Below are 26,276 nucleotides of genomic sequence, written 5' to 3'. Positions count from 1 at the left end.
TTCTTGCTGACAGTGAGGAAGAAATCACCCCTCCCCCATCCTTTCCTGGGCCCCTTCATTTCCCAGCAGGGTCCTGAGGTCAGTCAAATCATGGGTCTTTTCTAGTTCCAGCTGCTGGAATTTAAACAAATCCCATCCTCCAAACCTCAAAGCTAGAATCACTGGCTTTACAAACATACAACAAAAACAAACCCAACCCAACCCAGTGGCTAACCTATGCACCACACTCCCAATGTCTTCGTTCGGAACATTCTGCCTCTCTGCTGAGAGCTTTCTGATCCTTGAGAAGAAAGCAACTGAGAGATAAAAGCGAAGCATCTCCTGTTCAGGTTGCAAATGCCATCCCAGAGCTCAGCGAGTCAGCCAAGACGGGCTGCTAAGATTTCATTAGCCAGAGAGCCGCTCTCCTTTCAAACTGTCAAGGCATACAGGTGAGCAATTAAGCAACTGAAAGGGAAGAAGGACATGGCTTCTTAAAGAGCATTTAAAAATGCAAAGCACGTTATCTGTGACACCACCCAAGACACTTAATTAACTCCATGCCCAGCTGTAAGCCCAAAGCCTGGCTTTCCAGGCCACCAGAATGCAGAGGGTGGGGGCTGGCCACGACTGGGGAGATGACTGAGTCTGGCCTCCCAGTTTACAGATGCTGCACTTGGAAATGGGGGTCTCACTGCCAATTAGCGAGTTAGGGGCAGGCGCAGGGCAGTACCCCAGATCTGTGCCGTCCAACACAGAAGCCACAAATTAATTAAAATGAAAGACAATTTAAAATCCAGCTCCTCATTCACTCTGGCCTCAGTTCACACGCTCAGTAGCCACACGGGGCCAGTGGCTACCGTGTTGGATAGCGCAAAACAGAACATTTTCATCATCTTGGAAACTTCTACGGACAGGACTGCTCCAGATCATAAGCTCTTTCCACGTCATCAGGGTGTGGGGCTTTTCTTCACCCACAGTTAACTATCCATTAAGCATTGTGAAATCAGTTCAGTGGGTCACAGCCAGCTTTTCCTCTTCTTGTTAATGAAATGAAAGAAAATACGATAGCATTTCATGTGCTGATGAAACAAGGGTGAGCATCATGTCACAAACCTTATGTTCATTTTTATTTATATTCACACATATGTAGGTTATCTATAAACATTTTAATACTGGTATAGTATATATATGCTATATATGTGTACTATATACAATATTAATTATGATACAATATATAAATATAAATATAAAGATATAGAGAGATAAATATATATCCAGCAGGGTCCTAGATTAGTGAAATCATGGGTCTTTTCTGGTCCATCTGCTGGAATGTAAACAAATCCTATCTGCCAAACCTCAAACTTAATCTCTGGCTTTACAAACAACATACAACAAAAGCCATATATATGTATATATATTTTTTCTGACTCTGACTTACAGGAAGAACAAATTTTCTATTATGATGCAGTATACTGTGAATATATATATTCCAAGTCATCTTTGTTCTGCGGTAAGGACAGAAGAGCAGGCCCTCACAAGCCCTAGCATGAGCGCTGGCTCAGCTGTGGTCTCCCTGCCCAGTGCCTTCTGTCCTAACTCATACTGGGGACACTGGAGCCCATAATATAAAATTTGTTCTTCCTGTAAGTCATGGTCAGAAAAAGCTACTCTGCTCACCTGCAGATGTCTGGTGATTTCACCCCCACTCATTTCCCCCCAGATCACAAGACAGTGAGGCACAGTGTCTGCTCTGCCATGCTACACACAGGTTTTCCTACAGACCTAATTTTCCATGCACTCTTCCCTGTAAATCCATTTCCTCTGGGCACACAGGCAGGCAACCGGAAGGCTCCAGATACTCATCTGGGCTCCAGTGCCCCCAGCACGAGTAAGGGCAGAAGGCAGTGGGCAGGGAGACCACAGCTGAGCCGATGCCCATGCTAAAGCTTAAGTCCAGCTCTTCTATCCTTACCACAGAACAAAGACTTGGAACATCAACGGCGTCCAGAAATCAATCTTGCTCCCTGGGACCATAAGCTCCTCCCTGTCTAGCTCTAATTCTATAGTTCTCAGAGGTCGGAAGAAACCGGAGGACTCTTTCCCTCATTGTATGGTTAATTTCATATGTCAACTTGGCTAAGCTGCAATGGCCAGATGTTGGGTCACACACTTTTCTGGATGCTTTTGTGAAGTATTTTTTTACATGAGATTAACATTTATATGAGTAGACACTAAGTAAAGCAGACACCCTGTATAATGTGCTGGGCCTCACCCAATCAGTTGAAAGCTTTACAAGAAACAGACGAATTTCTTCTGAAGAGGAGGAATTCTGCCAGCAGATTGCTTTGGATTGAACTGCAACATTAATTCTTCTCTGAGTCTCTAGCCCACTGGCCAGGTCTACCCTGCAGGGCTTCCATGCACCCTCTCTTCCTCTTTCTCTGTGTGTGTGTGTGTGTGTGTGTGTGTGTGTGTGTGTGTGTGTGTGTGTGTGTGTGTGTGTCCTTTTTGGTTCTGTTTCTCTGATGAAACAGAAGTTTCCTTGACTAATACCTTCCTTGTCATTCGAGGCTCTCTCAAATGCTACCTCCTCTGTGCGGCCACTCCTGATTTCCTCTGCCAAAAATAACTGCTCCTTCTTCTATGCTCATTCTTATAGTATATTTCTTGTGCCATATTTTTGCGAACAATTACTGTACTTTGTACTATCATTAATTGATCATCTAAAGCAGGGGTGTCCAATCTTGTGGCTTCCCTGGGCCACATCGGAAGAGGAATTGTCTTGGGCCACACATAAAATACACTAACACTAATGACAGCTGATGAGCTAAAAAAAAATTGCAAAAAGTTTTCATGTTATAAGAAAGTTTATGAATGTATGTTGAGCTGCATTCAAAGCTGTCCTGGACCACATGCATCCATGGGCCATGTGTCGGACAAGCTTGATCTACAGCTTAGATTCTAAATCTTGTTGCTCAAAGCTTGGTCTGTGAATCAGCAACATCAATATGACCTGGAAGCTTGCTAGAAATGCAGAATCTCAGGCCCCATCCCAGACCTACAGAATCAGAATCTGCATTTTAACAGATGCCTAGGTGATTCACGTGCACGTTAAAGTTTGAGGAGCTTTAAAAAATACCTACACCTAGTTCCCACCCTCAGAGACTCTGATGTAACTGGTCTGGGGTGTGGCCTGGGCTTCAAGATGTTTGATACCTTCCGGAGTATTCCTAACTCACAGCCAAGCTTGAGAACCCCTGGTCTTAGAAGGAGAATTGAGCCCAGTGAAGCTGAGGGACCACTGTAAGGTCATAAAATGAATTAGTATCAGGAATGAGAATCCTATCAAGGTTTCCTGCCCGCCTAAAAATGTTTTAAGGAAAGAGGGAAAAGATCCATGTGCACTATCAGCAAATTTGTCATGAAACCTGGGTCATCCAACACCCAGCAGACACAGGAAACTGTCATCATATCAAATATCTCCTCTGTAGGGAGGAACCAGCAGGATTCTCTAGAAATCAAAGAAACAACTCAGCCTAGGCTGGATCTTAGGAACACTTCTCATTTAAAATGACTGTCAAACACCTAATTTGACAAATTTACACCAATGGTAAAATTATTGTTAGGACAGATGGGTGTCACCTCTGATATAGGGTGACCCAAAAATGTCCCATGTGGATACAGACAAGTCTCCACCGGTTTCTTCCTTCTCTGCTGATCCTGGGATGCTTTGGTTATGTAATTTCTTTGGAAGGTACAAGATAATGATAGAGTGCCTTCTTTTTATTGCCATATGGCATGGAGCTTTGATCTGAGTTAGAAGATACTAAAGAGAAAAGATAAGAGAAGTAAAGTAAACAGATCTCTTTTCCTTTCAAGACCCTCTCTGGGTTTCATATTTATACTGGCCTGGTAAGGTCCACTAATTCTTCTGTCAGGGTTATGACCAGTAACAACAGGCTTTCCACCCACAGAGATTATTAATGTCACATCCTCTACCTTCGAAGAAGGATAATTACGTGCCAAGAGAGCCTGTCAGTGGCAGACACCCACATGAAAGGTGGCTGCACCCACCAGTGACTCAAGTGTGACAGGGTGACATTCTCAATCACCTCCCTCCCTGTGGCCTCCTGTAAACTGTCCACGATACAATTTCTGACTGCAGTTGCTTGGGATGGATATCCCCTTGATCTGCTGCCGACAGTGCAGTACTTCCTCTTTGGCAAAACTACCTCTTTACTTAGTGCAGTGGACCACGACCTGCTTCATGAGGCATCTGCAGAAGAAGCTAACCCCAAACGCCTACTGTGCTGATAAATTTGTGCTGGAAAATTATACCAAACCCCACTGAACTGCTAACTTGACAGTTGGTATTAGCAGTTACTCATGCAGATATGTTCTCAGCAGTGCTATTAAAGCGGGGGGACAAGGCACAACATGCTGAGTAGGTGCACACACACCCATGGACACACACATAAACACATGCACACATACACACAGGCACCTGTGTGCATAAACACACCCATGTACACATACACACACACACACGCTACTGGCAAGCAGCCAACCCCCTAACCCACAATGAGCCATGCTACTTTGTCCTGGAATACATCTACTCCCTTGCAGATAAAAGGAAGAATGCTTCCTGGTATAAAGGAGAGCTGTGTATATTTGTATAACTGATTAAAGAAAAAAAAAGAAGCAATAGCACAAGCCAAGTGAATCAACCATATGACAGCCGTCGTAATAAAACAGCACATAAAAATATTTACCAAGTTAAATAATTTGGCTAAGTCAATACCAAGCTTTTAAAGTGAGTTATTAGAATAGACATAAAAGGTGGGAGCTAAAAGGAACTCTCAAAAATCGACTCTGGTGCCTGCATTATATAGCTAAGGAAATGAAAGTCTAGCAGGGTGAGGTCACTTGCCCAAGGTCACACAGCTAATTAGAATGGTGTCAGGACATGAACCACCTGTCCAGGCTCTCTGGCCAACACCCTTTTGGCTGCACACTACCACACACGCAGCCCATAAAGAGAGTCAAGCAGATGATGATGAATTTTCTCAGGCCCAGGGTTCTAAAACTGCTAACCATGTATACCAACACAGGTTCAACTGAAAAGAAACCTTCCTGCAAAGAAAAGGGGAAATAAAAAATGGAAATGTTGCAATTGTACATTTTCTTTGGAAGGTCGAATTGCACATTTTCTTTGGAAGTCTGAATGAAGCCAACAAGAGCTTCAGTTCCCACCCTGGGGCAAATTCAGGAGGCAGAGAAAAATGATGGGACTGTTCCAGCTGTTTCCACAGCATTTGGGTTTTGGCCATGCAAGGTTAGAAATACAAATAAATTACCCTGCAGCCAAGAGTCTATGGTTTTTCCCCAAATTCAGAGTCAAGTCCAATTATTCTCCTAAACAACAGAGAGTCCCTAGACCTTTATTCAACGCTTCCACTTCCTAGAAGACTGCCTTTTCCCTTTGGCTAAGGCTAAACTTTTTTTTGCACTATAAAAAACATGTACCTACAGCTTGAAACAGCCAGTCCAGAGCCAAAGGATCACAGAATATAAGAGCTGGAGAGTCATCCCAACCAAACCATTTTTTCCCATCTTACTGTCTCTTTCTTTTGAAAAAATACATTGTTTCATTATGATCATATTTTTTAAAACAGAAAATTTAGAGAAGAAAAAAATTCATAATCCCATTATTTGATAACAAACATCATTAGGATTTGGGCTCCTTACCAGACTTTAATTTTCTGGGCAAGTGTGTGTGTGTGTGTATGTGTATTTTAAACAAGGCTATCATCATAATATGCAAATGCTTCTGTGTCCTTTTTCTTAACCTATAAGAAAATTTCCTATATGGCTATGGTCTTCCTACACATAACTCTAATGGCTACTTAGTATTTCATCAATTATATTTATCATATTTACCTAACTGTTCTCCTACTGTGGAAAATTTATGGTTGTTTCTAGTGTTTTGGTAATCATAAATAAGGCTTCAGTGAACACTATTGTGCACGTAGGGTTTTCATTGTTGTTATTTTAGGTTATTTCCTTCGGAGACTTCCTAGGAGTCAACCTCCTCATTTTCTTCATTGTTGGAAAAACACACTTCCGCAGTGATTAAATGACCTGATAAGGTAATAGGCACACTTTCCAGAGACCTGGGGTTTGGCCCTGACTCAGTTGTCAGTGATCAGCTATGACAACACAGATAAGCCACTCAGTTCCTGAGACTCAGTTTCCTGAGGGTGTTAAAAGACAAGAAGCCCTAGGCCTGTCCTGGGTGCTCTGATTGCCAGTGGTGTTCTGTTTCCACTATTTCCCACAGCCTCCCATCTGAGATACTAAGGCCCCTGACCAATCCCCCTTCCACTTCTCTGCTTTTCACATCAGCTGCTCGGGAAAATGACTTAGTCAAAGCCCATTATGGGACCAAATGTGTTTAAGCATGTGGGAGCCAGGCAGATCAAGCCTGTGGTTTGCAAAAGCCAGCAGCAGGATTGGCTGTTTCCTTCCCTATGGAGCCCTTGCCACTGCTATCTGAATCCAGGTCAGCCGTGGAATTCAACAGACTTTGCTCCTTCTCTGCAAGTGCTGGCCACAGAGTATTGTGACAATAATAAACACACATGGACCCGCTCTTGGGGACTTCCCAGATTTCAGTTCTGTAGGAGAGGGAGTCAGCCTGTGTCTCCTATCATGGCCCTCCAGGACAGTAAAGAGGCCACTGGTCACTCCCCTAAAGAATCCCTGTTGGTAACAGCACCACACTTAGCCTGGAGCACACCAGAACGGATGGAGGAATGCATCACACTCACATTTTATATCTTATCCATACAAGAGTTTGCCGTTTATTTTAGCTTCTTCAAAAATAAGTTATAATCAACAGAGAAGCGAAGATCATGAAATAACATTTTCTCAATTGTTTAACATCCTGTTGGATACACACAGTACCCTGGGCTATTGTCTCCTCAGTTATGGAATCAGAAGATGCACATTCCAGGTCAGTCACTATTTCCCCCATTTTATACTTTGTCAATGAAAATGATATGGCCTTGGTTCATACAGACCACCGATACTGCAGCACATTATACTGGAAAACACACAAGCTTTGGAGTCAGGCAAACTTCAGTTGAATTCTGATTCCACTTGTTCTTAACTTGCCAAAATACCATATTTCACATAATCTAAGACACCACTGCAAAAACCTACAGTTATTTTACTATGAAGAAAGAAAAGCCCTTTTAGATATATCTATATTTCAGATGGTCCAACGTGAAAATAATACACATCACAGAATCAGTGACATGTGATATTTAACCTCTCTACAGTTAAATGTCTCACTTGTAGGATGGAGATGCTAAATGTCCACCTTGGAGGTTAGCCATGAGATGTAAATGAATGACACTTGTACTATGCCTCACTCTAGATCTGGCACATAGTAAGTACTCCATAGAATGTTAGTTTCTCTTCTCTTTCCAAATGTGATGAGTAGGTTCAGGATAGATTATGAGTTCTCTCAGAGTACATGCCATATCTTATATGACTTTGACCTTTTCTAACTCCCCATGACAGAGAATATTGCCTTACACACATTGTAGGCACTCGGTGAATGGGCGAGGCATACAGATGTGGAATGTGTTTGAAAAACTGATAAATACTGAAATTGAGAAATCCTGTTGGTGAATGTAGCCAATGAGGTCCCACTGGCTTCCCCAGCACCTGCACATGAGCACATCGTCTATCTATAATCTTGGCTGGGTCTGGCGACTGGAAAGAAGAGCAAATGTTGGCTCATGAAGCACATCCCTCCTGAAAACCCCCATGCCGGCAGACTGTGGCTGGAGGCCCGCTGCATTCAAGCAGGAACGTGCAGCTAAGTCTCAGTTTTACAGACAAATGCAGCATTGTGGTTCCCGCGGGCCTCCCGGGGAAAGCCAGGCTGCCTCTGTGCCCTGGTTGTGAACGACTATGCATATTAAGTTAGACAGGCTGCATCCCCAAGGGCTTGAAACCCGTCCCCCGGGACTCTCTAAGAGCAGCATCGTAGGGGTAAACAAATGTCCCACGTGGGGGTGCTGGAGGGAGCAGAAGCTCAGCTGAACAAAACCACGTGGCATTTTTTTCCCCAATATTTTTCTGCCTGCTGCTTTTTCTTCCTCTGATGTCCCAGCCCTATTGGAAAGGGGGAAGAGACAGAGAAGAGGAACACATCTCATTTTCTACCACCCACTTTTGATTATTCATATTCTTGTGGGAGATGAGAAGAGCCTGCCAGGGACACATTTAAATAACAAGCAGTCTAAAATCATTACTTTGCCCTTGACTACAGTCAAGAGACATTCTGTGGGCAGCACACTGCAGTGTGTGTGCTCACATCCTCACAAACGCACACTCACCTCTCCCTCCAAGCCCCCACAAGCTGGAACTTAGCAGTCCTATTCCCTAAAGAATCTTCACACAGATAGATGTGGCTTTCACAACATTAATGGGACTCAAAAGGAAAAAAAAAGCAATAATTATTAGCAAAACAGTAAGTACATATTAGTTGAGGTTTCATGCTTTAGTATTTAAGTAGCCTCTTTCCTTGGTTGAAGGAAAGGAGAGGGGAGTGGAGAAAGGAGAAATAAATGACATACCTTCGACCTTTTTAAGACATACCCGAGACTAGGAAGAAAATGAGGTTTAATTAGTTTAATTGGAAACGCCATTGCCCATGGAACTGAACAGCATATTGGCAGTAGGGCAGAAAGCACCTTACTCTGAAGTCAGAATTCCTCCCCCGGCCCGAATCCTCAGGAGCTAGCTGCTGGGTGTTCTAGAAGGTTCTTGCAGGACAAAGAGGCCTGGCCTCTACCACCTTCTCCTTGCCGCCTTACTGGGCCGTCTTCTCAGACCCTTTGCTTCTCAGTGCTTTGAGGAGGGAAAATGTCTTTCTTCCCTCCCTCAGAGGATGGCTGAGACGGTTAAGGAAGACAGCACCTGTGAGCAAAGGCAGAATTCCTGGCCTGGCATCACCCCACCCAGGTCCGTGCCATCTGCTACCTAAAGTCCTGTAATAAACCTGAGGGAAAGTGGGTGGAGCAGGGAGGGGCACTGTCATTTATCTCATTGCTCAGTCCCTGTGTCTAATAAAGAATTTAGGAAACTTCCCACAGCACATCTTCTTCTCATTAATAATACAGTCCTTACTAATAAATCCTGAAAGCAGCACCCAGACCTTGTTAAACCTCTACTAATTAGTTTTGAGACACCCATAACCCAATGTGGAGACTATCAACACATTCCCGGGAGAAAATGAAACACACTCACAACTTGGGGTTGCTCAAAAATCCATGTTTGGATCTCACATGACTGCTTTGTCGGTTGCTATATCCATTAATGCTGCCCGGTAGAACTTTCAGCAATGATGGAAATGTTCTATGCTGCATGGTCCAATATGGTAGCCACCAGTCAGCCACATGTGGCATCTGAGTGCTCAAAATGTGGCTAGGACAACTGAGGAATTTGTATTAGTCTGTTTTCATGCTGCTAATAAAAACATACCCGAGACTGGGAAGAAAAAGAGGTTTAATTGGACTTATAGTTCCACATGGCTGGGGAAACCTCAGAATCACGGTGGGAGGTGAAAGGCACTTCTTACATGGTGGTGGCAAGAGAAAATGAGGAAGAAGCCAAAGCGTAAACCCCTGATAAACCCATCAGATTTTGTGAGACTTATTCACTATCACAAGAATAGCACAGGGAAGACCAGCCCCCATGATTCAGTTACCTCCCCCTGGGTCCCTCCCACAACACATGAAAATTCTGGAAAATACAAGTTGAAATTTTAGTGGGGACACACCCAAACCACGTCAAAACTGAATTTTGATTTTATTTAGTTTTACATAAGTTTAAGCAGCCATGTGTGGCTAATGGCTATGGTACTGCATAGCACAGACCCAGAGGGTATCTGGTATGTAGCTGGCACTCAATACATCTTTGTTTAAGGAAAAACATAAATGGTCAGTAGTTCACTATAAGAGGGTCTGATTAAGCAGGGTTCTCATATTTATTGAGTCTTCATTTTAAACAAAGCCCTGTTTAGGTCAACAACCTTCTGAGATGGATACTTTTATTATACCTGTTATACAGATAAAGAAACTGGGGTTCCGAAGAGTTAAGTGAGGAGCCCACAGCCACACAGTACATGGCCAGCCAAGGATTCAACCCCAGGCAGTGCCCACACACTTATTTCTGCAGTGCCTCCAGCTTTCTGCAGTCTAATGGGACAGCCTCTTCAAACTGCCTTTTCCATTGACCAAGAAAAGCCTTCAGGAGTGTCACTTTACTTTCACCAGAATGACATCACGTTAGCCAAGGAACTTTTCCTTTTGAAATAGAAAAATGAAGATAGACAACTGTTGTCACATCTGGGGATCTTTAAAAGACTAGTCAGAGCAGTAACTTTGGAAGGCTCTGTGCCTGACTTCTGGATCCCACGTCAAGAGTTAACTATTCGTTCCACCACTGTGGCACTTCCTCAAACCATCTCCCAAGATGACAGACTACTCTGACAGAGCCTCACAATCATCATGTCCATGAGCTCTCACCTCTGAACACTGAGAGGTGAGAAAGGGAGGTGAGAAAGGGATTTGAGACACCAGTGACCCCAATCCAGAGTTTGTAGACCCACTCACCATGAAAGATGGGAGAGGCATGTCCACATGTCATATGCAAATGTCCTTCTCCAAGGAGATTACTGCATCCTTGCTCATCTAGTAAATCATAACTGCAGCCAGGCCTGACCCTTGCACCATCAGGGCTCAACTGTATAAGAGAATATGAGCTCCCACTACCATCCGATGTAAGCACCATACTAGGGGCTGGGCACCCTTCAAGGGATCCTCTCCTCAGCTGACCCTGTTAACCATAGCATACCCCTGACTCCACCACACACAGAGCTGTCTTGACAGCACTACTAGCTGAACCAATTTTTGCAGCTCTTCCCACGCCCTCTGAGGCAGCCATTTGGGCTCATCTTAACAGGGTCTTTTCCAACCCTCCAGCAAGCTGTTTGCCTTGACTGACCCCAGAGCTCTGTAATTTGTGGCTGTCATCATTTGAGATATGAAAGGAGAGAAAGATGCAAGTAACACTTACTGCTGATAAAGAATATTTGTAGAATTTTAGACATTCTTAAATCATTCTAACTTTGCCCTAGGAGGTCAACTACAAGCAATACAGTTCATCTCACAGAACCAGTGGTTCCTTGAGGAGGACTTTACATCATAGAGCCTCCCATGTCTTCCTTGTCAATTATTTAAATCCTACCCCCTCTTCTGGGCCCAGTTGAAGACCAACCCACCTTTTTCAAAAGGTCTTTTGGGACTTTTTCAGCTCTCGGGAATGCCCCTTTCCTCAACTTTCAGGCAGCATCCACTATCTGCAGTGCCACCTTCTCAGTGACCCACAAAAGAGGGGAAGGGAACCCGGGATGAGTATGGCCTTTCCTCACTGGCCCCATGCATTTTATCTCTGATGTGCAGCTCAAGTTCCCCACTCAGCAAAACAAATGTGCAGCAGTAAACTAGAAGCAATAATTCCCCAGCTCTTAGAGGAAACCCCTTCCAGGCCCCTCATGCTGCAAGTGTCTCATTCAAATACACAACACTTTTTTTTTTTTTTTGAGATGGAGCCTGGCTCTGTCTCAGGGTTCAAGAGATTCTCCTGCCTCAGCCTTCCAAAAGCACACACACTGCAGCATTCCAAGTAGCTGGGACTACAGGCATGCACCACCGTGCCTGGCTAAGTTTTGTATTTTTGGTAGAGACGGGGTTTGGCCATGTTGGCCAGGCTGGTTTTGAGCCCCTGATCTCAAGAGATCCACCTGCCTCGTCCTCCCAAAGTGCTGGGATTACAGGCGTGAGCCACCGCACCCAGCCTCAAACACACAACACTTCTTATGAGGAGGATCCTGGTAAAACATTTTTGCCATTTTTTCCCCTTTGCCTTAGTGCCTTTTGTAGACTGGCTTTAGGAAGCTACCCAGGGGATCAACCTTTAATCCAGTAATGGTTTTTTGAGGGGTTACTCAACTGCCTCAAGCAAACTCTTCCTGGCATTGCAGTGTAACCATTCACTCTGCACTTAGTCATGTATCTCATTGCATTGCTGTGTGTTTGCCTACATGCTCTTCTTTCAAGGACAAAGACCATGTCTTACTTTATAAAGCATTTCTCACCACAGCTAACATAGTACTACAGGGATTCAAAAGGCGTTTACTAACTAAAAATAAATAGAAAAAAAAGAAACACCTTCCAGACACTGGGCAGAATAGGTGGTTAGAAAATCCTACTGGAAGATAATCTTCAAGTCAGAAATGCCACTGGCAGAGGGTTCAGTGCACTCTCATAGCCCAGGGCAGCACCAGAGCCCCAGGCATCAGCACCCCCTCACCTGGTAGTCTTGCTCTTCTACTCCATAAACGATTTCAGCGACTACTTGGCAAAACTAACTTTACTTGAGTTGGAGAATTAGTTGTACTAATTCCAAAATCAAAAATAAGAGGAAGTATATGAAAACTAAAATAAAAAACTCTACCCCTTCCCCAAGTGAAGTCTGGTACCTCAACAAAATAAGAAAATCACAAAGCCAATGCTTACAAATCAATAAATGACAAACAACCCAATTTAAAAATGGGTATGAGGGCCGGGCGCGGTGGCTTACGCCTGTAATCCCAGCACTTTGGGAGGCCGAGGCGGGTGGATCACGAGGTCAAGAGATCGAGACCATCCTGGTCAACATGGTGAAACCCTGTCTCTACTAAAAATACAAAAAATTAGCTGGGCATGGTGGTGCGTGCCTGTAATCCCAGCTACTCAGGAGGCTGAGGCAAGAGAATTGCCTGAACCCAGGAGGCGGAGGTTGCGGGGAGCCGAGATCACGCCATTGCACTCCAGCAGCCTGGGTAATAAGAGCGAAACTCCGTCTCAAAAAAAAAAAAAAAATGGGTATGAGATTTGAATAGTCATTTTATTAAAGAATGTGACCATCTAATAAACACATGAAAAAATGTTCAACATCATGAATTATTATTAACAAAATGCAAATCCACGTCCTACCAAGATACCTCTACATACCAACTATAATGGCTATCTATGATCAAAAAGACTGACAAGGCTAGGCACGGTGGCTCACCCTTGTAATCCCAGCACTTTGGGAGGCCAAGGCAGGTGGATCACTTGAGGTCAGGAGTTCAAGATCAGCCTGGCCAACATGGTGAAACCCCATCTCTACCAAAAATGCAAAAATTAGCTGGGCATGGTGGCACATGCCTGTAATCCCAGCTACTTGGGAGGCTGAGGCATGACAAACACTTGAACCCAGGAGGTGGAGGTTGTAATGAACCGAGATCATGCCACTGCACTCCAGCCTGGGCAATGGAGGTTGCCAGGAAAAAAAAAAAAAAAAAAAAAAAAGACTGACAATACCACATGTTGGTGATGATATCAGAAAATTAGAACTCTCCTACATTGCTGGTAGGAATGTAATCTGGTACCACTACTCTGGAAAATAGTTTGGTACTTAAAAAGTTAAATATATACACACTATACAACTTAGTAATTTCAGTCCTAGGTATTTATCCAAGAGAAATGAAAATGTGGCTCCACAAAGATTTATATGCAAATGTCCCCAGCAGCATTATTCACAACTCAACACTAGACGGTGAAGGGATAAACAAAATGTGGTCTATCCACACAATGGAATATCACCCAGCAAGAAAAATAAACGAACCGATCCCTGCAACAACAGGGATGAACATCAAAAACATTATGCTAAGTGAAAGAACTCAAGCGTAAATGACTACATACTTCATGATTTCATTTATATGAAAGTTCTAGGAAAGGTAAGCTATAGAAACAGAAAGAAGATTAGTAGTTACCTGGAGCCAGAAGTGGGGGGTGAGGATTGACTGCAAATTGGCATGAGGAAACGTTTTAGTGTGTTGAAAATGTTCTAGATATATAAATTTACTAAAAATAATGGAATCACTTACAATGGGCGAATCCTGTGAAATAAAAGGAATGGAGACTTTTATGGTATGCATAGTTCAATGAAGCTATTTTTTCAAAAGTAGTGTTAAAGCTACAAACCAACTTAAATTGGAGCTTTAAAATTTTATAGTTTCAGTTTAAGGACATTGTGCTAATCAAAGAAATATCTTAATACTGTAAGGGCTATTACAATTAGAAACTGGAAAAAAATTTTAAATCATAACATTTCAGTGTAAGGTTATTTTTCCTGCACTTTTTAATGCCCCACAGTAGGATATCAGCAATTCTCAAGAAAGTCTAAACCCCAAGGCATCTCAGATTTGCCCAAACCCTAGAAGTCAAAGACCTGCAGACGGGTATAGAACTGGTCAAGGTGAAGTGTTGCTGTGGCTCAGCGGTGAATGTGACAGGCTCTTTCCCAACATTCTCCTTAGTTCAAGTCTGAACCCAAAAGAACACTGGTTTTCCAGGTCTCCTGCTTTGAGGACAAGTGCTCAGAGGCCTGCGGCAATCCTAGGGGCCCACACCTACCAGCTGAACTAACCAGAGCAGTTTCTCCACTGACGCTTCTTCTAAGTGTCTCATCTCAGCTTGTCTAGCCAGGTGGCCTTGATCCAGGCAAAATCCGTATTAGTCAGGGTTGTCCAGAGAAACAGAACCAGTAGGGTGTGTGTGTGTGCACACAAATATAGAGAGATTTGCTTTAAGGAATTGGCTTGCACAATTGTGGGGTTGACAAGTCTGAAATGTGCAGGGCAGGCAGGCAGACAGGCAGGCTGGAGACCCAGGGAAGAGTTGATGTTGCAGTTTCCAGTACATAGGCAGTCTGGAGGCAGAAACCCTTCTCCCTCAATCTTTTCCTGACTCCTTGAAGGCCCTAAGACAGTACTTGAGCAGAAAGGGACTATGTCTTGTGGCACTCGTCTGACCTGCTACCCACGCTACCCATGAGGCCCTTGGTAAAGGTTTGCAAACTACCAAGACTGTAGAACTCCATGCAGTTGGCCATGTTTATCTACTTTCCCATCATACTCTTCAAAATATATATGTCTTAAAGTTAATAATAATTTAATAATAACAAGGTTGTATTAATAGATTATCACATCTATTATTTTTCACTGTTTTGCTATGGTTATTATCAAAGCAGTGAAATGCCAAATGTGTATTTCACAAACTAGATAAAGAACCTACACAATCAGGCCAGGCACGGTGGCTCACACCTGTAATCTCAACACTTTGGGAGGCTGAGGTGGGTAGCTCACTTCAGGTCAGGAATTTGAGACCACCCCAGCCAACATGGTGACCATGTTATCAAAAATACAAAGATTATCTCTATCAAAAATACAAAGATTAGCCAGGTGTGTTGGCACATGCCTGTAATCCCAGCTACTTGGGAGGCTGAGGCACAAGAACTGCTTGAACCCGGGTGGTGGAGGTTGTAGTGAGCTGAGATCATACCACTGCACTCCAGCCTGGGCAAGAGTGAGACTCTATCTCACCAAAAAAAAAAAAAAAAAAAACCGGAAAAGAAAAAAGAAAAAAACCTACCTATACAATCAAGAAATGCTACATTTGTTTGTTTTGTTTTGTTTTGAGACGGAGTTTTTTCGCTCTTGTTGCCCAGACTGGATTGCAGTGGCACAATCTCGGCTCACTGCAAACTCCACCTCCAGGGTTCAAATGATTCTCCTCCCTCAGCCTCCAGAGTAGCTGGATTACAGGTGCATACCACCATGCCCAGCTAAATTTTGTATTTTTAGTAGAGCTGGGGTTTTACCATGTTGGCCAGGCTAGTCTCCAACTCCTGACCTCAGGTGATCCACCCACCTCAGCCTCCCAAAGTGCTGGGATTACAGGCATGAGCCACTACGCCCAGCCAAAATGTCTGTATTTGTAATAACTTCCACTGTCTATATTCTTAGAATCAGCACTTTTTTTGGAGAGTGCACCCCAGATCAAAATGACTGCTCTTAACAATCCCTCCACCCTTCCAGCAGGGTGGTCTCGGCAGCATTTTGCGATGTATCCCCCATACCGTGGGTAACCACATGAAAGACTGAGCCAGGAGAAAGCACCTGGTACAAGCAGGGAGAGCTGGGCACGGGGGCAGGGCTGCACCTCTCAGGTGGCTGAACCGGTCATGTTCATATTTGGGAACTGCGTGTGGACAATTTTTCACCTACCACATGAGTCTGTATAGCAGAGAAAGCAGGTGTAGAGAGGGATGGATGAGGAAGCAGACACGTGGAGAGAAGCAGAATAAAATGCAGAGAGTTTCTGCTTTCTGGGTATCTACTGATGCCCTGCTGCAGCCCTGTTCCTATGTCATGTGGGATCCCCCTAAACATCCTCATTGCAAGGGATAGTAAATCTCCACAGCAGCATGGTGAGCTCTTCGTAGCCCCATCAATACCTTTGAGTGATCATGTAGCTGTGAAACAAGTACTGGATTCACAGCAAATATGACACCTGAAGCTTGGCTTAGCTTTACAAATAAAAAATTAAAAAATTAAATGTATTCTCTGAGTCTTGCAGGAGGGAATCACCTCTGCAGAAAATATTTTTTAAAAATCTTCAAAAGTACCATTTGGAAGACTTTTACAAAATCTCTCTACAAATAGAAAATAAAAAAATTAAATGTATTCTCTGAGTCTTGCAGGAGGGAATCATCTCTGCAGAAAATATTTTTTAAAAATCTTCAAAAGCACCATTTGGAAGAAGCTAAAGAACTACTCACTTAAAAATTTTTAATTTTTAGAAAAAAGAACTGATTTCATTAGGGCAAAGTAAAAACTACTGTTTATTTATTGAGCTTGATGCAGATAGCTGAGGGCAGCCACAGGACAGCTCTTTACATTCTCCCTCTTATTTTAATTATCACACCAACCCTTTAAGATAGTATTAACTATGTGTTATTGGTAAGAAAACTGAGGGTTAGAAAGGATGGGTACGACTCCCAAAATCACACAGTAGTAACCTGTCAACCTTTACTTTCATTGATGAGTGTTATGAAGCACAACATCTCATATCATGATGCCTTTTACTGAGCCATGATGGCCCTGAATCAAATATATAACTAACTGCCTGTGCATTTCATTCTTGGTGAAACCCTTAAAACGTGCTACTGACTTCCACTTTCTGTTGTTTTTCTTCCCCAGCTTCAGGTATCAAAATGTCCAACTTCTTCATTTAGCTTCTTCTCACTCCAATGGAAACTTCTGCAGAATTGCACATTATCAAAGCCAGATATCATCAACAAAATAATCATTCAACTGCACCTAATTTCAGTTAGATGAAATGAGATTGGTGATGCTTGACTTTTCCTAACAATAAATAGAGTAATTTCTTTCATTTACATAATGCCCAAGGGCTTCCTCGGCTCTACAACAAATTGATAGACCAAAAATCATTTCACTCAGTGCTCAGGGGCAGGAACCCAAAGAGAAAAACGCAATCACCTTTTTCACACAGTGTGGAGACGGGAATAGATCCAGAGGAGACCTGAAGCAAGAACTGGAAATGCAGGGTTTGCTAGGATGTCAGAATGGCTGCTGTCAAGTCCGAGTGCACCGTGAGCATTATCTGCAGCCGTATTTCTGCTGGTGCGGCAACGCTGGCCACCAAAGTCCTCTCTCAACCCCATTTCCTCCCCGCTCCCTCACCTCTGTTCCTAGCAGCCTTCCTCAACATGAAGCAACTGCTGACACCAAGAAGAAGGACAGAAAAGGGGCAATTGCTCCAGGTCCTCAGCTCATGATGCCAAACGAGCTGGGACAAGATCAGTGTGCAGCAAGATCAAAGCTCAAGGGAACCCTGTGGCCTTACTCACCACCCAAAGGAGCCTTGCACTCCCATGGAGAAGCTTCACCAAGAGAGTCCGCGCTGCTGTCTCCAAATACAGGGATCACGAAGACAGATGTCATCACATTTCACACAAGGCAACAGGTATTTTAGCACAGTTCCCCAGCCAGATTAATTATTCACAGCAGGGGATGTCTTCTGTTCCCAAAGAAAGAGAGCCATCTCATCTCTAGTGTCTGACTGTCCCAGTATCCACACTGCCTGAGGACTGGATAGAAATTCTGAATCTTAGGTCCCACCTAGGAAACTGTTTTTTATTTTATTTTATTTTATTTTGAGACAGGGTCTCACTCTGTCACCCAGACGGGAGTGCAGTGGTTAGATATCTGCTCACTGCAGCCTTGACCTCTGGGGCTCAGGTGATCCTCCCACCTCAGTCTCTCAAGTAGCTGGGACTACAGGCATGCACCACCATGCCTGGCTAGAGACAGGATTTCACTATGTTGCCCAGGCTGATCTCGAAGTCCTGGGCTCAAGCAATCCTCCTGCCTCAGTCTCCCAAAGTGCTGGGATTATAGGCGTAAGCCACTGCGCCTGATTTGGAATCTGTTTTTTGATGAGATTCCCCAGGTGATATAACCACACATTAAAGTTTGAGAGGCATTCAGCTACTGCACACAGAAGGATAAGAATACTACATGTTAGTTCTATTTAGAACCTTTTGCCTTCCCCCAGGCATGCATGTATTCAATGAAAATGCATTCATTTGTCATTCAATAAATATTTATAGTGTGTCTACTAGGTGACTAAGTGTCTGCCACGGCCTAAGGGAGATAAGGGTACCCTGGTGAACCAAGCAGACAAGGGTCCTACCCTCAAATAACTCACATTCCAGCCAGGGAGACAAACAGCAAGCAAGAAAACGACCAAGCAACTGAAGATCATCACACACTGTGAAGAGTGTTACCAGGAAGGGAGAGAGGATGACGGAGGCAGGACTGGGGTTGGGGGAGAACATTTTAATTGGAAGGGGAGAATCCGGGAAGGCTTCTCTCCCAAAGTAACAGGTAAGCTGAGACTTGAGAGAATGAGTTAGCCATTCCAAACGGGATGAGTTGGTAAAAAAGCCCAGAGTCAGGAAAGAGACTGGCATGTGAGGAACAGAAAAGAGGTCAAGTGGCCGGAATAGAGAGTCCAGGAGTGTGTGAAGCCAACCAAGAAGTGGGAGTGATGGACAAGGCAGGGCCATTCCAGGCCAAGAAAGTCCCGGTAAGGAGCTTGGATGTTATTCCAGGTACCATGGGAGCCACTGAAAGTGGAGAGTGTGCTGGCCAGGAGCCCCACGCTGCTCAGGACACAAAGGTGAGGCTTCTTTGCCTTGCCTGCATCCCAGCGGTCAGAAGGCTTGCTGGGAGAGGCACACAAGGAAATTGACCAAAATACAGTGTCATCTCAGGTGCCAGTTAATTAGGCAATATCTTTGTTAAATGTAATCAGCACATACTCTCTGACCAGCAATTTATACATCTATCCTACAAACAGACTGGCGTGTGTGCAAAATGACACATGCTCAGGATTATTCATTACATGGTTGTATATGCAAAAATGGAAAACAACCTAAATGTTGAGTAACAGCGAACTGCTTAAATAAATTTTGATGTATCCATGCAATGAAATACGGTGTAGCCAGAAATAGGAACAATAGTACTTTCACATTCTGAGTTTCATATCTTTGTGTTTACATAAAATATATGTATATATTATATGTTATATATAATATATATTAAAACGTGCATACATGCGTATAAATATGTTAATATAGGTATATGTATATATACAAACATGTATATGTGTATACTGTATATGTAAAGCTACAAAATATATATAAATTTAATGCATGTTAACTATTAAATATAATTAATTTATATTAATATTTTATTGCTTAATGTTGACTATATTAATATATTAAATTTATGTAATAAATGTAATACATTTAATAATATATTTTCAAAATATATTTCAAAATAAAATATTTAAATTTTAACACATATAAATTTTCAAGCTAATATTGTTGCATGACATAAGCAAGGTCCATAAGAGTGAATGGCATGCTACCAACTGTGTAAAAGGTTTTTAAAATTCCCACACAGGCCGGGCGCAGTGGCTTACACTTGTAATCCCAGCACTTTGGGAAGCCAAGGCAGGCAGATCACCTGAGGTCGGAGTTTGAGACCAGTCTGGCCAACATGGCCAAACCCCATCTCTACTAAAAAAATACAAAAATTAGTTGGGCGCGGTAGCACACACCTGTAATCCCAGCTACTGGGGAGGCTGAAGCAGGAGAATCACTTGAACCTGGGAGGTGGAGGTTGCAGTGAGCTAAGATCGTGCCATTGCACTCCAGCCTGGGCAACACAGTGAGGCTCCATCTCAAAAAATAACATAAAATTAGATTAAACTCCCGCACATATCCTTGCCAGGATATACCTTGAAAAATCTCGAATGGGAAACATAAACAACTGGTAATAATGATTGTCTCCTGTCCAAAGACAGGGCCTGGGGGACATTCAGTCTTCACTGTGTACTTTTATAGCATTGAAATTTGTGGGCTGGGCATGGTGACTAACGCCTATAATCGCAGCACTTTGTGAGACCGAAGCAGGCAGATCACGAGGTCAGGAGACTGAGATATTTGTACCATGTGAATATACAGTCAATTCAAAATAACTAAATAAAATTTAAATTTTAAATGAACGCCTTAAAATAGGTACTAGGCAAGATGGGGGCACACTGTGCTGAGACAACAGAAGGGTAGGTAGGGTGTGGGGGTTTGAGGGAGAAGAAGCGGTAACACGTGGGTTGAGTCTTGAAGGGCGAACGAGCACGGATGGAGACCTCAAGGGAGCAGGGTGTTCCTGACAGAGGCCTGGACATGTGCACCGACAGGGTCCATTCAAGGAAACCCCAGCAGTGTGGGCTCGCTGAAGCCCATGGGTTCAGGAATGGCTGCCAGGACCTGAGGCTGGGCTCACTTTTTCAGGATGTGAGGCTGGGCATGTCATGCCAATCAGCTGAGGCTTTTCCTGAAAGGGGAAATGATGACACATCCAGGTCTCTAGCACTCCAGCATACCTGGCAGCAGCGTGGATGGTGGCTGGAGGAAGGGCTGGGTGGGATAGACTGGAACCTAATTCAGAAACTACGTAAGGAACTCACTGTGTGTGTTTTTTTTTTTTTTTTTTTTTGAGACAGAGTCTTGCTCTGTCACCCAGGCTGGAGTGCAGTGGCATGATCTCGGTTCACTGCAACCTCCACCTCCCAGGTTCAAGCAATACTCCTGTCTCAGCTTCCTAAGTAGCTGGGACTACAGATGCCCGCCACCACACCCAGCTAATTTTTGTATTTTTAGTAGAGATGGGGTTTCACCATATTGGTCAGGTGATCCACCCACCTCGGCCTCCCAAAGTGCTGGGATTACAGGCATGAGCCACAGTGCCCGGCCAGGACCTGACTTTTATGAGGAACAGACAGAGACTTTCAGATGTTATCAACCAGGTTTGGGAACTAATTCCAGGGCTAAGATGAAAAAGGAATAAAGGACAACCCCAACAGTCTTGCCTCGGCTGCCATGATCTATGAAGTGGAGCCAGTATAGCTGAGGGAAGAGGAAGAAATTACTCTGGGGGAAGTAGAGTGGTGGGTTCAAATCTCTAGCTGTAGGTCCAGGAGCAATGTGACTCAGGTCTCTGAATCTCAGCTGCTTCATTTGTGAAATGGGGCTACTATCTACCTTAGAGGATTATTTTAGTCATGAAATGAAATGCTTTATACACAGCACTTACCACGCTGCCTGGCACACAATACGTACTTAATAAGAGACAGCCTTGGACAGCGTAGGAAGTGTACTTGGTAGAACTGTCTCTATAACAGAGGAATGCTTCACTCACTAAGGTAGAGATTTCGAGGAAATTTTTAAAAATTAAAGGAGGACATGTGTGATTCAGTTGATCTGAAGTTTCATTTCACTGTGGTCCCTAGACCGGTCCCTTACTTTGACAGGCCTGTGACCAGTTATGAGTGTGGATCGAGGGCCACAGACCTGTCACCATCACTGGGCAAGCAACTCAAAGTCCAGGACTTTACCAAGACGAGTCAATTCAGGCAAACACTCGTATCTATACACTCCTAACAGCCAGACCAGGCTGATAACTGTTTGGGGTTTTTGACTTCCTGTGTTGTGTGTGTTGAACCTTCAACAGTGAATGCATAATAAACCAAGATGACCACCCCACTGTGCCCTCGCAGGGGCACCCTGCAAAAGAGGGAGTTAAAAAAAGAAAAAAGAAAGGAACTCAAAACCTACCATAAAAACATGAACAAAACCCTATTCTGTCATCGCCATTGTTAAACTAGGTCTATTATGCCTCTTAACGTTGGTTTTGAAGAAGTAACAGACATGTCTTGTTAATGAAATAAAAGTCACAGGGATATTTGAAAAATAAGAACAGAAGAAGTATCCAGAAATGTCTAATTGGGGTCACATCTCTTGAAATCAGAGCCCCCAAATATTTTCCTGGCCAAGATACCAGAGACAGCCAGAAAACAAGGTCATCCTTCTTCCCCAAATTGCCACCCTTCTGCTCTAAGTTTGCTCTGTGGGTCTGAACCTAGGACAGAAACCACCATCTCTGTGGTGGAGAAACCATGTTACAACATGGTCTTTCTGATATGACCAGTCCTAAGCTCTCCAGTATAGGCAGGGCTCATGAGGGACCAGTTTTGTACAAATTGCACTAATAGAATCAATTATACCATAAGATGGTTATAAAATATTTGATATGCAAAGAGTCAATATAAACAAGGGAGTTAGCCACCCAACATATCCGTTCCATCAAACAGAAAATAAATATTGGCCAGACTCAATGGCATTCAATTCAAGGCCACAGAAACAGGCCACAAAGGCCAGAGACTTAATAAAATTAACTGACAATGTGGGCAGCCTCCTTAGGAATTCTATCAGATATCACCTCTGAGTCAATAGTCAAATAGCCTGATAAAAAATCCCTTTCTATGGAGAAAGAGTTTCTACATTCTGTTCATAGCTCTTTGAAGATAGAAATAAAACACACGTATTATTTCACCTACCCAGAATCCACACCTATTTTTTAAAAATAAAACAGTCTTTCCAAGACTACATAACTTCCGGTTGGTTTCTGGATGTTGTCTCTGCTCCTTCCAGGTTCTTCCCTTCTAATCTGTTCTACTATATGCTGCGTCTGGTTATAAGCTTTGTTCTTGTTACGAGCTTTGTGTTTTTCCTGACCAATAGAAACTTGAACTTTCAAAGATGAGCTGCTAATTTTCTTGGAATTGTAAGATCAAGCAATCTTCCTGGGATTGTTTTAGGTTATGCGTAAGAACTAATGATGAACAAAATATGCCCTTCTCTTTTCCCTGGGCATAGGCTGATACTCTGTCCTCAAAGATTGTTCAGACTGCCTGGGAGTTCAGAGGAGCAGGGACTGGATGATGAGGCACCTTGAACGCATCTCCAGCCCGTGGATCAACTGTGCCTTCAGAAACTATTCCTGAAGACAACTAGGGGGGCTTTTTCTGATGCAAAGCATCCATGCCTCTGAAGTGACTCGCCCACCCCACTAACAATTTAAAATCTACTCCTCTAAATTGGGGCAGAAGACATTTCCCAGGAGGCTGCAGTCAAAAGTTAAAACTCTCTGGTTTTACCAAATCAGTCTTTACTAACCTATGACGCCTCTGAAAACATTCTAATACAGCTCCCCCATCCAACCACTCCCACCATCCTTGCCTCCAGCGCAAACGAAATGATTTCAGCTGATGGTCGCATCTCCAATCTCACGCTAAACTAACTCACAGCAGAAAGAAACAAACGACCCTAGCAGGGCGCCACAGCTGCTGAAGGGCAGGTCCTCTATCACATCCAAGAAAACCCGAGACACGTGTGCGGCCCTTTATTCAGGCGTTTCTAGGCGCGCACTCGCCTCTCCCAGGGGCGCGCGCGCGCGCGCACACACACACACACACACACACACACACACACACACACACACACACACAGCTGAGGACTAAGTTTCCTCTTCTCGCGGAGCACCCCCATTCCCTGTTATCGGCATCTGATCTTCGTGGTTCGGATCCCCAGAACACACGCCTCCTCCAGCGCGCACGCCACACACGTGGGGAAATGCGTCCAAATGGTGCCAGGAGGGAGAAGGGAAGCGAAAAGGTGGGGAAGGCCAGGGAGAGGAAGGAGGGAGCGCTGAGTCGGATCTGGGATTTCAGATCCCAGGGGCAGCGTAGATGCAGGGTAAGCTTCTGGGATGTGGATAGGGAAAGGTAGCAGGGAAGGAACCCAGAGAAGGTTAAAGGGCGGGGGTGGGACGGGGGGCACGGGGTAGAGGTCGCTTACCCAGGGTTTTGACAGCGATCTGTCTGGTGAGGGGCGGCGGCAGGTTAATGCACACCAAGTCCACGTCCTGATGCAGCAGCACCTCGTCAATGCGGCTCGTGTAGAAGGGGACACTCATCTCCTTGGCCAGCTCCTCCGCTTCTTCCTGCGTGCGGCCCCACAGCGCCTTCACCGCGAAGCCCTCGTCTTTTAACAGCGGGATGATGACACGGGCCGTGAGGCTGGTGCCGAACACGCCCACCCCGGGAAGCATGGCTGCTCAGAGCCGCCTGGTTCTGCTTCTACTCGGATCTCCAGTCCAACAGGCGCACACACCCACCTCTAGCCAGTCCTGCACCCGGCTCCTGCAGCCAACCTAGCCGCTGTGCGCCAGCCGCCGTGCACCGGGCAAGGCTCCCAGGTGCCCAGAGCGCACCGAGCTGCTGGCGGAGCAAGCTCCGGGAGCCTCAGTACGGTGATTGCGGCAGTGTCCGCCACGCGGGGCTCGCGTCCTTCCCGGAGGCGGCGGCAGGAACCCCCTCAGGGCGCCGCAGGCTTCGAAGCTTCTCGGAGCCCCGGCTCAGGCGGCTCTCCCGCCGCAGCGCCAGCCCGCTGCTTGCGCCCCGCCAAGGCCGCTCCATGGCCAGCTCATCCCCGCGGCCGCACCGCCGCAGCCCGGGACCGGCTCTCTCCCGCGTCGATTGCGCAGCCGGCGAGTCGCACACACAGTCTACACCCTGCCAGAGCACGGACCCGCTCCGCTGGGGAGTCTCCTTTCTCCCCCGCCCTCCGCTCAGAATGAAATAATCCCGCGGCCGCCAGGAGGCCGGCTAAGGATGCGGCCCGGAGCGCGCCGGACGGGGGTCCCGAGCTGCAGCGCGGCAGCGGCGGCCACGAGCCGGCGCCAGCCTCCTCATACTGCTGCCATGTTCGCTCGCCGCGCGGCTCGAGCGGCCTCGGCCCCAGGCCGGCTCGGGCTCCGGGATCCCGCGGGGACTAGGGCGGAGTTGGCGAGTTTGGCTGTCAGCGGCCGGTGTTCCTGCACCGCCCTCGCCGTAGCGCCGCGCGCCATTGGCCGCCGCGCGCCGCCCCCGCCCCCGCCGCCGCCAGCTCCGGGTGCGCGCTGCGCCGGTGCCCCGAGAGCCCAGCCCGGCTCCTCCCCGGCCCCGCCTCGCTCGCCTCCTGCCCCTCCGCTTCTTCCCTTTCTTTGCCCTCACTATCTCCTTCTCCTCCCTGCTTCACTCCAAACCACGCCCCAAGCAAGCAAATATCTGTCGAGGCAGGGCGCGCCCTAAGAGGTTAGTCGCTTGTCCCTTGGAAGGAACAGTGGGCGCCTTGGCCTGGGGGAGGTGAGGGGACCCGGCGAAGTGTGAACAGCCTGTAATAACAACCTCGGCTCCCGGAGGGTTTCCTGCGTGAAGAGCATCATACTAACTCCTTTCCAGGCATTGTCCCTTTAAGTTCTCGCAGCTACCTAAGGTTATTGGAAACCCATTTTACCAGTGATGTGAATGAGCCCTAGTGAAGGCTAAAGGTGACATGTAAGCAACAGGCCTGCGATTGGAATCCAGGCCCCAGAGTCTGGGCACCGAACCACAGACTTCTCCTGTCTCCTTGCAAGCCAGCCTGCTCCCTTCGCGTGCCCCTGCTCTGGCCGCGCACGCACGGTTCAGCCGCCTTCCTCCCAGACAGTCCGGTCTTGGCGTGCTCCCATCTGCCTCCTACCTCCCCCGCCCCTACACCCGTACCCGCGCCCGCGTAGACACTGTGGTGTGGACCGCCGCAGCGGGGCAGGGGTCTCCGAGGCCGCTGCAGACGTGCGTCTCGAGTCTGGGTTTCGAGACGGATACGTAGCTCTGGCCAGATGCCACGCCTGCCTCCTGCTTCAGCTCCTGTTGCCGTCGCCACTTCCCGCAGACTTTACTTCTCCCAGGTTGCCCCTACCTCCACCCCTCGCACCCTTCCCAGGCCCTCGAGGAGGTACTGAGGGGGGCTGGCCAAGGCTGGCTCTGCACCTCTGG

At 45.6% G+C, this 26,276-nt stretch overlaps 1 protein-coding gene across 1 annotated transcript in view; it reads right to left on the bottom strand.

Annotated features, from left to right (window-relative positions):
* GFOD1 (Gfo/Idh/MocA-like oxidoreductase domain containing 1) overlaps positions 1–24,634 on the bottom strand; it is a 125,329-nt gene extending 100,695 nt beyond the window's left edge. The window contains exon 1 of the mRNA XM_012476586.3: positions 24,277–24,634. Within this exon, the coding sequence (XP_012332009.1) occupies positions 24,277–24,529 (253 nt within the window). The 5' untranslated portion in view covers positions 24,530–24,634. The remainder of the gene's footprint in view (positions 1–24,276) is intronic.
* Positions 24,635–26,276: the final 1,642 nt, after the last annotated feature.

Source organism: Aotus nancymaae, unplaced genomic scaffold (assembly GCF_030222135.1).
Source record: "Aotus nancymaae isolate 86718 unplaced genomic scaffold, 86718_ANA_hifiasm-v0.15.2.pri h1tg000051l, whole genome shotgun sequence".
NCBI lineage: Eukaryota > Metazoa > Chordata > Mammalia > Primates > Aotidae > Aotus > Aotus nancymaae.
This window is presented reverse-complemented; position numbering and strand designations above follow the sequence as displayed.